Source organism: Haliaeetus albicilla, chromosome Z (genome assembly GCF_947461875.1).
Source record: "Haliaeetus albicilla chromosome Z, bHalAlb1.1, whole genome shotgun sequence".
In the NCBI taxonomy this organism is placed as follows: Eukaryota; Metazoa; Chordata; class Aves; order Accipitriformes; family Accipitridae; genus Haliaeetus; species Haliaeetus albicilla.
This window is the reverse complement of record NC_091516.1, coordinates 61,901,200-61,918,161: the sequence shown is the minus strand read 5'-3', so window position 1 is coordinate 61,918,161 and position 16,962 is coordinate 61,901,200. Positions and strand designations below refer to the sequence as shown.

The 16,962-nt window shown below is 47.1% G+C and overlaps 2 protein-coding genes across 3 annotated transcripts in view; one reads left to right on the top strand and one right to left on the bottom strand.

The window, feature by feature from the left end:
- The window catches only part of PLPPR1 (phospholipid phosphatase related 1), a 135,341-nt gene extending 121,830 nt beyond the window's left edge, over window positions 1-13,511 (bottom strand). For both annotated transcript variants that reach the window (XM_069776940.1, XM_069776939.1), the window contains exon 1: window positions 13,174-13,511. The gene's annotated coding sequence lies outside the window, so the exon portion shown is untranslated. The remainder of the gene's footprint in view (window positions 1-13,173) is intronic.
- On the top strand, window positions 12,001-14,255 carry LOC138683907 (basic proline-rich protein-like). The gene is made up of 2 exons (XM_069777216.1): window positions 12,001-12,062; window positions 12,395-14,255. Exons 1-2 carry the CDS (start codon window positions 12,001-12,003, stop codon window positions 14,253-14,255), a joined length of 1,923 nt encoding a protein of 640 aa, XP_069633317.1.
- Window positions 14,256-16,962: the final 2,707 nt, after the last annotated feature.

Genomic DNA, 16,962 nt, shown 5'->3' with positions numbered 1-16,962 from the left:
AGGTTACAGAAAAAAAAGACAAGCATATACTGAGGGCTGACTCAAACCAGCCAAACACACATTTGGCTGGAAGAGAAATGCCTTAATGAATTGGTGTTCACTGCATGTCAGCATGCACAGTGTAAGTGCTTATAAACAAATACAAGAACTGTAGTGTGAAACTGTCCCTGGAAAACATTTAAAGTCAAGGTGAGATAGTCCATTTATTTAATTATTTATTTTAGGCATTAGCCATTTTTATGTTAAGCAAGATAAAACTCAGGTTCTGGGGGGGTTACACCACATGCAAATAATGAGTCAAACCTTGATCCCACGGAATCAGTAGAAGCTTTGCCATTAAGTTCAAGAGAATCAAAGATCTATCAAATTCTATGAAAAACACTGCAACAGTAAAGGGAAAGGTGGTCTGAGAAATCTCTTGCAGCATAGCTTCTCCAAAATGTGAATGAGTTGACATCAAAAGATCTAGCATTTAACTTGAAAAGTGGATAGCCACAGATTTCAGTTTGCAATTTATTTTTTGTTTCTATTTCATCTTCAGGGCTGTAACAATGGCCAAGATGGGAGTTGCAACTTCATTAGCAGAATGAAGATTTCTAAAAAATGAACAATTTTAAATACAGCCATTAGAAAGAGTTTCGGTGCCTGCATTAATCACTGCTTAATCTGAGCAAACCAGAAATGAGAGAAAAACTCAATTATTTTCTATTTGGCTTAATTTCACCCCACTTGATCTGCCTAATACTGTGTAGTACATAAAATTTAGCCTGCCTGCACAGGCTAATATTTCACCTTTCACATGAGACATGCCATCCTCTGCTATAAACCTGTATAACTCCAATGGCTGCAACAAACCAGGCTATTGTCAACAGATCAGTACCATGAACTGTACCTTCATGCATAGACAGAAAGAGAGGGGAAAGAAACATATGCTTCTCTGGAAGATAATTATAAAGATTAGGTACTTTTTTAGAGGATGTTCCTGAGACAAGACATGCATTATAGTGCTTAAAAGACCAGCGAATTAAACTCCCTGCCTGTTTGCAGAGGGGGTCAAACCAAGAGCATGTTCCAAGTGCAGAAGAAGAAGAGAGCTAAAAGTGCTGTACACACACCAGTAAGAAGCTGCATGGCCTTAATCCTGATATGACAGCTCTGCAGTATAGAACTAGTTTAGAGATACAACATTCTGTGTTAACATATGCATGAGTACAGACCCCAGGACCAAGCGGGGGGACCCCATCTTCTGCTCAGCCTGGAAGGTATAAAGAAAACAGGACATCAAGAAAGACCAACTCTTATTCCCACAACACTTGTCAACAACAACTGATGCTCACAGAACTACTACCATTTACCATTTAATTCCCTTCCTTCACCACCTCCACTTTACATTGTATCACTTGCCTTTTGCCCTCCCACTCAAAGTCCAGCCGTATCTGTGGTAACTCATATTCGTCATACATGGATACACTGTGCATACATTAAATGTGGAGTTCTGCATAACTTTCAGAATAACAGCTACACCCTCCCAGCGCCTCAGCATTTGTTTGCAAGCTGTCACTGCTCGACTGTTCAGCTACTGTTTACAGCAAACTGATAAAACAGGGCATGAACTGCTTCTGCTACACTAATGCAGAGGGAGAGAGAAGTTCTGAAAATTAGTTTCTAATTCCCATCTGTCACTCACCTGAACTGAAATATTTCCATTACCCCCTGTACTCCACAAGTCATCAGCAAAACCTTGCAGCAGAAAAGTTGTTTGAAGGCTTAAAAGCAGTTAACGTTAAAAAGTACCTATCTTGAATCACTGATGATTTGACCAAAATTTTGAGTCTCTCAGTGAGGCTGTTAAGGCTTAAAACAAACTAAAAACTGCAACTACTACCAAGAATGCCTTAACTAATACTTGCAGGTAATCTCAGTTTACTTTTCAGACATAATGAAGTTACTGAGGAAGTCCCAGTTTCCTCCTCCAGTCATCGTCACAGGTAGATGAAATCAAAACTGTAAGAGACAAAAGTAAATAAGGATTGAGAAGATCACTAATATTAAGGAAGGCCAAGGCTGGACACGCAAGCAAGGTCAGAGAACACTAGACTCCTCTGGTAGCCAACCCGAAAAGGACCTGGCTCCTCCCAGCCAGGCTGTTGAAGGCTTTGCCACTGAATATGTATGAGTAAACAAACCCCAGAAGAGTTGCGTGACTCAGAGAGTCATACCAAAGTAGTCCTATAAAGCAGAAGAAGTTTGCAGTTAAGGTACATGAAATGTTGAGGAGGATGAAGGAGATGAACATGACTGGTTTCAGTCTGGAAATGAACACCTCACACATCTGGCTTTAGGGCAAAGGGCATAGACAGAGGAGAAAAAATGGCTTTTTCTATTACATGAGGATGGAGGAGATGACAAGGCACAAAGCACCACGTAAAGAAAACACACTGGCCTGAGGTCTAGGAGGACTCAGGTATCCTGACCTCCTATCACCTCTATTTCCCTCTGCCCACATAGCCATTCAATGCCTATCAAAACCCATTTAGGTATTGACACTACCTTTTCACTGAGGCGCAGAATGCAAAAATCTCAAAATGTGCTTTTCTGTCCTGTGGTTTGATACAAGACTTAATTTAAACACTTACTGTGCTCTCTCTGTTCTGATTAACATACCATTTACTGCCTGACTCATTCACCTCTCCTTGCAAAACAGTGTAGATTTTATTCCTGCCTTTCTATTTCCCTTGTTGAATGCTTTACAGTAGAGATGAATACTTTCCCCCCCTTTTTTTTGCTTACCTACATCATTGACTGGCTTCTGCTGAAGATCACCAAGCTAAATGAAATTCTACAAGCAGTAATACTCAGTATTTTGCTATGGCTTCTTATCCTTACCCTGAATAACAAGGAAGAGGAATGACAGTTTTAAAATGATTGCTTTCATTGTTCCACAATACAGTAAGATTTTTAAAAATCATTCCACATCACATCATTGCAAACAGCAAGTGCGCTCTCCATGCATGGTAAAATTTAGTATGAGACCTGTGTAATGGGATTTAAAGCTGAACAGCTGTTTTGCTAGCCCTCTATACCAGGGCAAACATCTTGGAATCAGGAATCAGCACAACCTCAGCAGGAATTTAGGAGACAGACAAATATGTATCAAAAGAAAATTAGCCTCTACTCAATGAATCATTCTGTTCTTTTGACAATTACCATTTTTTAAGTCCTGTCTTTGGAACTCATGTCGCTCACACTTAGAAGCATATTTTCCTGCCCCATAAAAGGAATAATGCAACCAAACACCTGCTCTCTGGTGCATGCATTTTAGATCTGTGAAGCCATTTCACTGAGTTATTCAGCCAAGAACCCCATGAATAACTTCGGACCAGATTAAGTCATCTTTAAAACCTCTGAGATACATTCATCAGACCAAGTCTCTGACAGCAGCAGAAACTGTCTCTACTGTATAAATGAAGTCAGGGGAGAAATTCCTCTTCAGATAAATGAAGCCTTACCATTATAAAAGGATAGCGACATTAATAATTTAAGAAAGTGTTTTGAGGATGTTAGTTTCCCAAGAAGAAATGACAGAGGAAGACAGGGTTGTATGGTAGCCAAGGCGAGTTCTGGTAAACAAATGAAGACTAAGAGGAAAAAAACAGTCTGTCCTAAATCACTAGTCAGGTAGCTATTTCTAGTACCAAAAAATAGCTTCTTAAAATACTTTTAAAAAAGCAAATACAAAATTTGGTCAGAAATTTCCTTCCTGATAATGCTGAAGTCCACAGTGGAAAACTTCAGTCACTGGGTGTGTATCATCATCATCATCATCGCTGCCATATTCTCCTGAGGAAAGTGGCATATTCTCCTCTTTGGCTGTCAATCTCTCTTTGCAATGCTGCATCAGCCAGAGACCAAAGAGAAAGTCCTGTCCTAAGAGGACACTGACATCGCAGACTAACGTCTTCAGCTAGGAGTGTGGTGATGAGCAACACAGTCATTTTCAAAGCAAGTATCTCCCACAGCCCAGTTTGACAGTGTAAGTTAGGGTAATGATCTGCATGTTGACGGCATCCTGGATGCGGGCGAGTAATACAAATTTCAAAATCATATGCTGAAGGAACAACTTATTCCAACTTTTGTCCTAATTTCAGATCACCGGGAACGGTACTAATGTCCATGCCTAAGTTAACATTGTCTAACCTGAGCCGGAATACAGTTTATGTCAACTGTTAATTAATACTATCAATATTAATTATTTTCAAATAGCATCAGTTCTTTGAGTGCCCTAGTGGTGTTGATTCCAAAGACGTGAGCATTTGATTGGATAAATGACTGCAGATTAATTGCAGATCATTATGTACTGGAAAATACAGATTATCATGCCAGGAAATGCAGAGCTATTGAAAAAATATCAATAAGTTTATTTACCATTTCTTTGACCTATATATTCCTATTCTGAGAACAAAGCCAGCAGGAAGACAACAAGGTCAATGATATTTACTAATTTTTTGCCATTCCAGCCAGGGCTTCTTTCTGTTACTCTTTGTTGAGCCTGACGTTAACATTTCGTCATGCAAATAGCTTTTTCATGACTCTTGTGGTGATCAAAAATGAGGTCTGATGACACGCTTAGGCAAAAAGGTTGTTACAGATTCTAAAAAAAAGAGTCTCAATCTTTTATTTCAAGAGCTGTTACAGAGTGGCAGGAAAACCTGTCTTTGGTGGTCCCTTTTCTCTAGGGACAAATGCAGTCAATTCCTGGGGAATCACGGGCAATACTATCCCGTATTGCAACCCATCCAATTCACACCACTGCTACTCTGTTGAACACCAGCTGTGTGCTTTCCCTTCTCTTAAGGGAACTGGTGAATCCAAAGGAAAGAGCAGTGGAGGGGCTTGGGGACATGCTTTCGGTCAACAACTCCAGCAGGTAGTTTCAAAATTCAACTCTGGGTAAATAAAAGAAAGTTTTTACAGAAAGAAGCTGCAAACCATAAAGAGATAAAACAGTGGTACAAAGCAAACAAAGTATTTAATTCTATCTGAAATGACACCGCATTTTCTTCCTGTTAGCAAGAAAAACAGTTTACGGCTTTGGTCAACCCAAAACAATTTCCTTCCTGGTTCCCAGCTTGCCTATTTTACCTCTTATTTCCATCACAGAACCACGAACTCAAGAAAATCTCTGTAAGAATCCAATTAATGAAGATAGTTGTACACTATTAGTAGGAATAGGGGACCTTCACTGGATCCTTAATCTCTCTGTTACTTCAAGCTCCACATCCCTTCTCTTACTCTACATACCAAAATCAAAAGTAGAATATTCTCTATCAAACTCAAGCCACTAACACAACACAGAAAAACAGATAAACCCTCACACTCTCAACTGGAAATAAACAAAGAAAAAAAACTAATGCAATGCAAAATGGTGGATCATTTTATGTTTGCAATTTTAAATAAACATAAACCCTCCAAAAAACAGCTCTACAGCAAAAAAAGAAATTTGTGTGCATAATATTTCTGCTCAATGTTTTGGGCCAAAACTTTTCAGAACTGAGTAATTTTTGGCAGAAATCTCTATGTTCCAGAATTTTATTTTGCTATGGAAACTGCCTGCCTAAGAAAAACAAAGCCATAGACCATCCATTTCTAGAAAAAATTTCCTCCACTTTCATACAAATCATACAAGTGAATGATTGGCATATAGTCCTTGAACAGCTTCTCTTTAAAGATCATTCCTTGTAGCACAGACACTGCTTTTCTTGCTGAACACCTGTGAATTAGTTATATTCTGCAACTGCCTTGCATAATCTGTCAGCTGATGCAAGTCGTACAGAGTCCAGCTCCAATATTTCCTAAGTGAGCTGAACTCAGTGACAGCCTGTGGGTGAGCCAGGTGCTGTTTTGCTTATGTGAATTACATCTCCTCTCAGACGGGTGGCAGGACAGATTAATGTGGCCTTACGCCATCCCTGCATTGCCATTACAGCTTCTGTATAAAGCTCAAATTGAATACCACCAAACCTCTCATCTTCTTTCCTTTCAGTTGCCTCTGTCCTTACCTAACCTAAGATACCTGAAAACTTCCAAGTTGTTTCTCAGACACTTGGGTCATTGGCTTCATGCACAATGGCATGCATGAGAGCAGAAGCAGATGTACTATATGTGACAACCCCACATAAACAACGGCCTCTCTCCTTTCACTGCTGTAGCGGTGCCTGAAATGGTTATGTACCAATGATTTTTCTCTTGTGTTTTTGGCAGCTTCACAGTAGCAATGGGGTTGCTACAAGCCATGACCCACCTCTACCTTTCCCAATACCACAGGCTGCTACAAAGGGCTGCCCTCTGCCTGATGCTCATCGGCACAGAGAACCAACCTGTAACCGGTAGCCAAGACACCACTTTGTCTGCGTGCTGCATCTGCATTTGGAGTACACAGCTCTGTGCAGACAGCCAAGCAGTAGGGTCTCAGTGAAAGCCTCAGGAAGCTGGGTATTTCCTCAATAGTGTTTTATTTGCTGAAAGACATTACCTGCTCCTAATGGCTTTCATGACTGACAAATTGTGTTACATCTTCTCATGACCTTCCAAATAACATTCACTGGATTCTCAAGATAACTGAGACCAATTCTTCTGAGTGATGAAAGGATGTGAAACCTTCATCAGTTTGTGGCTTACATTTGCACTGGGGACACCTGAAATTCCCTCGACTGAGCCCAGTGTTAGAAGTGTAACGCTGGAGACTGGCATCTTCTGACTGACCTGGTCCTGCTCTTAAGAAACATACCAACTATCACCACATATTTCTTAAGGTGGACCCCTTTCTACCAGCAACTCAAATCCCTGAGTACCCCAGTTGCAAAGATGACCCACTGTCAAGTAGTTTTTCACACCCAGTTCTTTAAAATCCATTCCACTTTCAGCTTGGTAGATTACAGCCAATGGCTCTGCAACCTAGCAAAGGTTTTAAGCTACCTGACGTATCTCTAAATCACACCAAAAAGATGTGCAAACAGTCCTGCTCAACACACACATGTGTGTTTTTTTTCCCTCCTCTGTCGACAGCACACCCAGTACGGTGACTGGTAAGACACCTCCCCAGGGTACCTCTTCATCAGGAGCACAGTCATGCTCGAAGCAGCCAGCGGGCATGATCCTTACAAAGAAACAAATGGCATTTGGGGGCACTTTGCAGTCCAGTGGAGCCAGCATCCCACAGCCCTGCATTTTGTAGGGTGTCCTGCCCTGCTTGTCCTCAGGTCTGCTTGCTGAACTGGCATGGCATTTCACGAGTAGGGCCAATGCCACTCTGAGAGGCAGGAAAGAGTTTTAGCATAGGAGAGCATGAGCTTGTACAGCAGGTTTGCTCTGTGAGAGGGCAAGACTCCTGCATGAGACTGTGAACAGTTCTTCTAGCTTCATTTATCCAAATATGGCATTGCCATCAGAACTGTTACTCTGACAGGTTACTGAGTGTGTTTCATCAGTATTACAAGCAAGCTTTGAGCACAAGAGTGTGATTTAGGTGTTTTAGGGAAGAAAAGCCAAGCTTTTACAATGATTCTTCATTCTTCCAATACTCTTCCTTTCTCCCATAAATGGTTCTTATGGGATGCTCCAAAAATCCCAGCTGTGTTTTATGAAATTGAATTTTCCAAGTTTCTTGCTAAATATCTCAGACAATTTAAAAACAAACAGCTAATACAAACCGAGTCTCTCTTCAGTTCATGCATTATTAAACACCCCCCTTCCATGCACAAGGAATGCAAGAAGGGCTGGAATAAGTAGAACAATAAGTTACCATAGAAGAGCTACCAGTAATTACTCAGCAAATACAATAAATTACTGTATATATGGAAATTAAACGTACTTCATTTTGTTGTCAGTGAGTATTTTACTAGCGTGGGTGACAGAAGCACACAGCAGAATATAAATGTGATACAACTGCCTTTTGCAGTATGTGTGTTTCCATCAAAGTTGGATTTTTTTCTCCTCCTCCTCTCCTTTAGATTGATTTAAACTGATGGATGGTGAAGGAGGATTCTGAATTCACTGGTGCCTCAGCAAAGCAGTAAAAAGCAGCACAAGAAACATGTATGAAAAGTCATCCTGAAATTTCATGCTCCTGTCTGAGTTACTGAACAGGGCAGCTCTTCTAAGAGGTCCAACCCTCAGCTTCTCTAGAAACCCATTAGCAAACTCTATGCTTAGAGGCATTCAGGTCCACTCAGAAGAGACTATGCCAGGGACACCAGGCATGAGATTCAGGCATGTTTCTTGAGTTTTATACAGCATCTGTCTTCAGAGAGGCTTAGGAATGAAGCTCAGTTTTGCAACTGTGCAGAGTTCAACTTTAATTTTAAAATCAGTTCTGCCTTCTGAGATTGTAATAGTGGACTTAGAGCCATTAAAAGAGTCAGTGTCTCACACACATTTGCCATGAATTCTGCAAACCCTCTTTGTCATCAATAAGAGCCATTAATTAAATGTTGTTCCTCCATGGGACAACTTTTCTGAGCAAAGAATCAGCCCTCCACTTGCTAGAGCACAACAAAGAGAAAATAAAAATCAAAAGAGGAGTGCATTGTCAAGGCTATTGAAACAAATGGCTTAAAGGAGTAGGGGATGTGTGGCAACATAACCACCCTGTATTGTCATGAATAAAAGTGACACCTTTAAAACAAGAAAAGCAGAAACCTTATTCCAAGTGCAAAGGATGTCCAAGCCCATGGGTAACTTTAAACCTCCGTCTGGCAAATACAATTGTTAGTTGGCAATGAACGGCATGCCTTTACATTTATGCTGGTCCTCAGATCCCTAGAGGACGTGGTAAATCAATGATTAGCACATTTGTGCACATGGATCTGCCTTGAAGGCAATTCTCGTTTTCTGTTTAAGACAGGAGAATAACGCAGCATGAATCCTTCAAAAAATGGATCAAGACACTGTCTTATAGATACAACCACATTCTGTCCCCACTCCCCTGCCTGTGGCTACCCCTTTCCAAATAATTATGTCCTCAATCACTCCATATGATTTCCACTATAACCAGAAAGGATGACAGTTGCACAAGACACACCAGACACTGTCGTGGGATGTCCGGCAGCACACACTAGCAAAGTTTGATCATTTTGAAATAAAACACAGAAACCCACCTGGGTAAGGAAAGTTATCTTGTATTTCAAGAGGTTGCACAGACTGTGATCCACTTGCTTATTAGAAAAAAAAGGTAGCACAACAAAGATTAACATATGAATGATGCTACCCTCCATTCCCTACAAATGCATGGAATTGCCCCCATCACTGTTACAGGTGATTCAGGCAGTTACTCACTGTAAGGAGGTCTGACTGTTGACAACACAGGCTGTTTTGACAGTGCACAGGGTGCAGGCTACCAATGGAGCACGTTTTCCAAAAAGAGAGGAAATGTGTGAATGTTGATCCCTTGTCTTAACAGCCCAGCTAATGATTACTCAGAGTAGCTACTGATTCTGTAGCCTCCCTTTTTCAACCCGTGTTCATGCCATCCAATAGACATTGATGGTAGCACGATGTTAACAAAAGAATGAGATTTTTCAGAATCAGGACATGCATCGTGAACAACAATGCCACTCACAACTGCTTTCTCAGCTACTGCCAAGCAAGCATTTCTGAAAAGCACCACTGAAAAGCAAGTTTTACACTGGATATGCAAACCCAGCAAACAAAACCTAAACAGGTAAGAGAGGATATGTGAGCAAGCTGCAGCACCAACTTTGCATGCTAGTAGCAATAAATATGTTGGTTGTTAGTTTTGCGTTTATGCCCCATCCAAACATCTACCTATTAAACCCAGGAGCTTTGGGTGTTCTTCAGAGAAGTGGATTTGCAGATCAATGTTTGCACCCAGTCTTTTCTGTCTGTGATCAGATAAAAAAAAAAAAAGAAAGAAAAATCCAAAAAGAAAGAAAACATGGCCTGTGAAGAGTACAGGGCTGAGTCTGCAGAACTCATTGTAACATCAAGCCTGGCTAGCTGAAGAGCACGGATTTCCTCCAGAGTTGAGAAATTCAAAGCACAAACCCATCACAGACCCCCAGTCAGAGCCACAGCAAACACTATGCAGCCAGCTCTGGAGAAGTGACCTCCTGGCTGCCAACCAGGTTGACAGAACAACACTGAACCCATTTCATTCACATGGGACTCTCACTTGGGAAAGAATGGACGAAAAACCAAGCAAAGGCTCTCACTTCCTAAGAAATAACCACTCTGATTTCAGTCTCTCAGAATGACGCAGCACAGCTGATTTCAGCACCATTGTGTGAAAACTAGTGGAGAACTGACCATGTGTCACAGATTTGCTTGGCATAAACCAGTAGAGAGAGAAGAGAGGCTCACAAAGGCTTCTGGCATCAGCACTACAGAATTTGTCTTTCTTCTACCTTTATTTTCAGGAGACAATGACAGGGAAAAATAATCTTGAAGACAGAATTTACTCTTGAAGAGTCGCAAACTTAAAAAGTTAGTCTTTTGCCATAACTTCAACCAGTGTAAGTAGGCCAGAATTAGTAGACTGAAAAAAATGTTTTTAAGCATTGGTGATAGGTAGATGTTTTCCATTAGAGAAGTTTGTTTATCTTGAGGGCCTCTTTCCATGAGAAGTGACAATTCCACAATAAAATCCCAGACAAAGTGATATTCACAATAAGTCTTCCTGAACACAACTGGAAAAACACCCTTCCTCCATGCTGTTGTATCATCTACAGAACTGCAAGATATCTGTGGCTGCAGAAACTATTAAGAAGAAAAATTAGAGCACTAGAAAGTAGGCTAATCAGTTCGACATACTGTCTGATGAAGTAACAGTTATGGAAACGTTTTCCAATTTAAAAAAAATCCCTCAAAACAACAAAGTGCATCTAGACTCCTACCATTGAACAAAGAGGCAGGGAAGTTTTTCATGATGATCAAAGCTGTCAAAAAAAATTAAGGTACAATATTAAAAAAAAAAAAAAGACAGCTATGATGTCACTGAAAATTCAAAAATCCCCTTCATCTGCTACTGAATTCTCTCAATTCAGTCAAAATATATCTCCAATTACAGACCCACCAAAAGGTTCTGTAACTGAGCAGATGTGACTGCATGGCTGAGGAATTAAGGATATGGTTGCCCACCAGCTCTTTCTCTCCTCAGATGTCTCATCAATTGGGGGAGGGGGGGGAAGCATGGTCTTTATTGTGTGTGTTGAAACAGGTTAATAAGCACCAACATCTAGCACAGTTTTGCCCAGTAAGTCTACATATTCTGAAGCAGGTTCACATCCACCATCAAAGAAGAAATAGCACTGAGTATCATCCTTGTTTATACACGTGGGTTTAGCATGTTTTTCAGCATCACTGGTTTTCCACCCAGACTGAGCATAAGCCAACAGTAAAATATGCCACATGAGAGCTAGCAATGAAAGTTGAGGAGGAGAGAAAGGAATACAAATAACTAAGGGGAGGTAGTCCAGAGCTGTTGTCATAGCTCCCAGTACTTGACAGATACTCAGCTGATGTAAATTTTGTCCTTTTTCCTCCCGTGTCAAGCCTCCAAAGCAGGTTCTCCTCCTGAACAGTACATTCAAACTTAGCTATGGACGAATGCAGAAAAGACTTGCCCTAAGGTCTTACCCACCTTTATTTTTAGAAATAGCCCCCCCCCAGATCACACCTCTGAGTAGTGAGATGACTTAAAAAAGAGGGCGGTCCACACCAATGTCCTCAGACTAAACTGGATCTTGAAATTCAAAGGCTAGGGGCTGTCACACCGAGTAGCCTCTGGCTCAGAGGTAACTCCTTCTGCAGTAACTCCTCTGGAAACCTTCCTTCCCAAGTCAAGCTCAAGAGCCCATTGTACAGAACTGAAAGGTTTTAAAAAACCTCCTTCCTTGTGCCCAAGTAGAAACAGGTGGAAATCTGAGCACAAAGGCATGACCTCTGTTTTTCCTCACCATACCCATCTCATTTGCAATAGGGAGGATGTCACCTGAAGTCCCTCCTCTGTCCCAGGTGTCTTCACGCCACCACAAAGACTGCATCATGTGCGGGACCAGCACTGTTACTCTTACCCATTTATTTCTTAAGCACTCACCCAGAGGGATCAAGAGAACTATCGTACAACTATTGTACAATTGATGTCAGCTAGGAAATCCCATCTCACTACCTGCAAGCTTTAAATGACAGCTGATCAAAATGCCTGCATTTTTTTCCTTTTGGTACCACCTAGGTTTTCTGGAGATGCTAAAAGGCTCAGGGTCAAGGTCTCTCAGACCATCCAAACCCGACAGGGACACTGCATACAGTGGCATTTTTGCATCTCCGCTCCAAAGCGTCTTTCCCCCGCATGCGGCGTATCCCTCACGCCCCGCTGCAGCAGGCAGCCTTCTCCCCAGCCAGCGAGCAGCTCCGCAGCCCCGCTCTCGGCCGGGAGAGCAGAGCACGGCCGGGCACCGGCGCGGCGGAAACGCGGCGCCCGCCGCCGCCGGGAACCGCCGCTCCTGCCGGCGGGAACCACCGCCCGGGGGCGGCCCGCGCCTCTCGGCCGCGCACACGGGCGGACGCCGCCGCCGGACACCGGCCACCACCGGCCGCCGGCCGGGGCGAGGGGAAGGCGCGGGCCCCCCCCGCGGACCCCGGCCCAGCCGCCGGCGAGGCGCCGGCCCGCGCGGCTCCGCCGAGGCCGGGAGCGGAGCCGGCGGCCGGGGACCCCCTTCCCGGGGCAGCTCCCCGGCGGGGCGAGTGACCCGCCCCCTCCCCGAGCACCGACCCCCGAGCGCGCCCCTCAGCCCCGCGGCGGCCCCGCACGGCCCCCCCCCCGGCCGGCGCCGTCCCCCCGGGCGCTGCCCCCGCTCGGCTGCCGGGGCGCCCCGGGAGTGCCGCGGGGGCAGGAGGACGGCGAGCCGGCGGGGGCAGCAGGACGGCGAGCCCGCGGGCTCCCGCGTCGCCCCGGCCCGCTGCGGCGGCGGGAGCGCGGCCGCGTCGCCCCGGCCCCCGCAGCCCGGCCGCCCCCAGGGCCGCCCCCAGGGCCGCGCCGGGCTCCGGCCGCCCCCCCGAGCCCGCTCCGCCCCCCCCAGCCCCGCCGGGCCGGGGGCACCGCGCACCGCCCACCCACCCGGGCCCCCCCCGGCCCCGCCCCCGCCCGGCCCGGCTCACCCCGCGGTGCGGCGCGGCAGCCCCGCTACGGGCGGCGGTCTCCATGCGGGCGGGCGGGCAGCGCCCGCCGGCCGGGCATCGTGGTCCGCCCTCCCTCCTCGGCGCGGCGGAGAGGGGCGGGGGCCGGGGCCGCCCTCCCCCGTCCTGCTTCGCCTCTCTTCGCCCCCTCCCGCCACCCGCTCCTTCTCCCGCGCGATGCCCGGAGGATCACCGCCGCGGCTCCTTCCCCATCGCCCGCCTCTCCTCCTCTGCCTCCCCCTCCGCCGGACCCGGCTCTCAGCCCCCCGCCGCGGCTGCGGAGCGGAGGGAGGGGACAGGCGCCGGCCGGGGAGGGGCGGGCGGGCGGAGCGGAGCGGCGGGGAGGGGAGGGGAGGGGAGGGAGGGAGGGGAGGAGGAGCGGGATCCCCCCGGGCACCGCCGCGGCTGCCCCGGCCCCGGCCCCGGCGCCGGCCCCGGCGCCCTCCTTTGTGCCGCAGCCGCCGGTCCCCGGCGCTTTGCCCGCTCCCGCACGCCGCGGGGGCGGGGAGCAACACGCCTCCCGCCGCCCCGGGGACGTTTCCACCCGAAATTCGGCAGCTGCCAGGCAGAGGCTGGCCGCCGTCCGGCAGCCCCCCCTCCTGCTCTTCCTCCCCCGGCCCCCGCTGTGGGGAGCTGCAGCTCCAGCCCCTGCTTGCCCGCAGGCTGGACGGCACACACACACAGCCCCCGCCACCACCCCCCCCCCCCCCAAAAAAAAAGGGAGCGGGGAGAGGAGGGTGAACCCAGGGAGCAAAGGGAGCACACAGAGGGGTGAGATCGGGGGGCCCCGTAACAGCGTTGGTGCCCCTAAGCCCGGGGATGCTCTGGGTCAGAGGACCCTCGCAGCCTGGAGCACCGGCCGCGGCAAGGGCAGCAGGGTGGGATCCAGGCCCTGGTCCCGGCCCTGGCAGCGCTGGCTGCCTCCGTCCCCTCTTGCCCCATCGTGCTCGCGCAGGGCGCCGGGCAGGACTGCTGACCGAGACCGCTGCGCAGCCCTGGGGACCCGGACTCAAAAGCGCTCCGTTGCCCCGTCCACCCGAGCCGGAGCTGCCGGGCCACTCTGAACTCAGGGCACCCGACTTAGCCTGTCCTCAACAACCTGCCACTCGCCAGCTCAGTGAGAACACCAAGAGAGCAGCTTGCGCTTCCTCCGCCTTGGGAAACTCTGCCAGGTTTGCCTCCGAGCCACAGATGTGTCATGGGGAGTGAGAACCGTGCCGCCGCAGCTATAGGCAAGCCAAATTCCTGGCTGGCAGGGCAGAGGAGAGGTGACCCAGGAGCTGTCCTGCTGCGAACGACCGAGCAGCGCAGAGTCCTGGCTTCCCACAAGTGTGTCAAGTGCTCTCGCCAATATGCCTTAACCGTAACACGGGCAAAAAGGCGACCGCGGGCTAGCGTGAACCACGCGCACAAAATTCCTCTCTGTGGAGCAATGGAGCGTCACGCCTCCGTTGCCAAGGTAGCTGCAGAAGCGTTTCTGGGTACCTCACTACCCCCCATTTCACAGACGGGGAGCACAGTGCCACACAGCAGTGAGGTGACTTGCCCGAGCTCGCCAGAAAGCCCCGACCGTTTGCGTCTCACCGGCACGCGCCACGGGCCGCGCAGACTGAGGAGCCCAAGCAGACCGGCAGCGTAAAGTTATCCGCTTAAGGCTGAGAAGCGTTAAGTCTTGTCTGCTGCAATGCAGAGGAAAACATTTGTCTACCCAGAGCCCTCTTCCTTTGTAAGACATCGGGAGCACCGGCACAGCCCGCTGAAGCCGTCTCAGCTGTGGCAGAGAGGTATTCCTGCTCTTTGAAGCAGTGCGACAGCATGGGCAGCATTGGTCTGATCATACCCAAAGCCTGATGCGCACCCAAAAGGTCAATCAAGTTAAGTTAATTTCAAGAACGACTGCTTGGACACTGACACGAAAACGTCGTCTTTGCCGCTTCACATCCCTGCGGTCTCATTGTTTCTGTCGCGTCTCTCCTCCGTGAGTGGCATCCATCTACTGTCCTTGGCAGACGTGGAGGAGGCAGAGGGAGACTGGAACACTGACGTGCCTTCCTGCTGGTGGCCCAGCTCGCACCATCAGCAAGCCTAGCAGAAGCAGAGCAGGAAGGCAGGATTTGTCTTTCCTCCTGCTTTTTGGTCATACGGATTTCTCGCCTGCTTCTCATTTCGGGGAAGCTCAGCAGGGCACGAGGTTTTCTTTCCTAGCGTGGGCATTGCGTGGCTTGCGTGGAGCTACAGCAGTAGCAACAAGGGCTATTTTTAGCCTCAAGTAGGCCAGGCAGTTCCAGAAGACACGTTAATAGGAGGAACATTTGAGAACAAAGCAAGCAAACAAAGGAGAAAACAAACTGAGAAATGTAAACAAGAATCACCTTTTAGCAGAAGCACTCGCTGAACGGTAGATGTGTAGAAACTGCATCCTGCACCTCAGGGGACATGAGCCCACCCCCCGAAACCCAAGCAAATGCAACTTCTCAACAGTATGTCTTGCCTTCAGAACAATCAAAGTGTCTTGGTTTAGCGCCGCACATCTGGAATGGGATTTTTCGAGATGCCTGATTCAGCAGGTTTCAGCATGCATTCATTTCCCCGAAAAAGCATACCTAGCCTGGTGACTTAAATAGAAATCAATCGCTGCCTTAGAGTTCGGCACACGTCTGTGTTTTGAATCAGAGTCTAGCTGGCACCCAAAGTGCGTTGAAACTGGTTGCCCCACTTGCTGGGAGAATACCTGCCCATGTTCGTTAGTGAAATCCTGTGGGCAAGGTGCTGCTCCCGACATGCAGCTCTCTGCAGTAGGCAGGAAAAAGAGGTAAGGATAGGCACCATAGAAGAAAGAGTCATTTTTTACTCCCGAAAGCAAGAAATTTTAGTTTTCAGTCAATGGGAATGTGGTTGGGGGCATGGATATCTGTCAGCTCTTTCGTCTAGTATTGGCATTGGAAGACTAGATTGCGATAATTCAGCAGTCTGTAAATCTTCACGGAAGAAGGAGTGTAACGACATTCACCACAACCGCATGTGTACCTCCCACACGGACTCACATAGCTGGTTTCTACTGTTTTTTTATAGCTCCTGGTAGTAGTTTCTCCTCTTTCCAGAAGAAGTCCCAATAAGACATCTCATGTTCTGACTCTCCTGAAGGCGTGAGTCGGTCCCCCGAAGCATATTGCAGGACACATTCAAAGCTGTTTGCTTGCCCGAGTGTTCGGGTAGATCCAATCCAAATATCCAGAACAATCTGGGTCACTGGAAGCTTTTAGGAGCTGAGAATGTGTAGCACAACTTACAGGCTGGAAGCAGTTTCCCCTTCATACAGAGTACCACAATGAAACTTCATGCCGCTGTCAGGAGAGATACGCCTACCAAAGTCCTACAATCATATGTTACTCCATCACGTCTTGTAGTAGGATGCTCACAGTGACAACAAAAGTGTTTTGCTACGTTTAGCATGCATTTGCTTGCTGTTGATTTCATGAGATGATTTCCTCAAAAAGAAGAAAAAATCAGCACTTTTCTTCTAATTAATAAACACCTCTTCGGTGGCCCCATCCGACTTTTTTCCACACCAGTATGAATACAGACGAGGTTTCAGATGAAGTCACGTCAGAGTTTAGTGCGTAGGAATTTGACGTAAGGCCTCGCCATTCTTGTTTATCAATAGATTTGCCCCACTACTCTCTTCAGGGGGCAAAAGGATAGGCTTTCTGCAAAGCTTTTTGAACCCAGTGAGACTTTTAAGTGTTCCACTGACCAGAGCAGCTGCATCTA

Excerpts from the sequence above, each read along its gene's own strand:
- LOC138683907 (XM_069777216.1), top strand. The coding sequence starts at position 12,001 with ATGTCACCTGAAGTCCCTCCTCTGTCCCAGGTGTCTTCACGCCACCAC. Across the intron at positions 12,063-12,394 it reads CACCACAAAGACTGCATCAT|CAGGCAGCCTTCTCCCCAGC; the intron begins GTGCGGGACCAG and ends GCCCCGCTGCAG.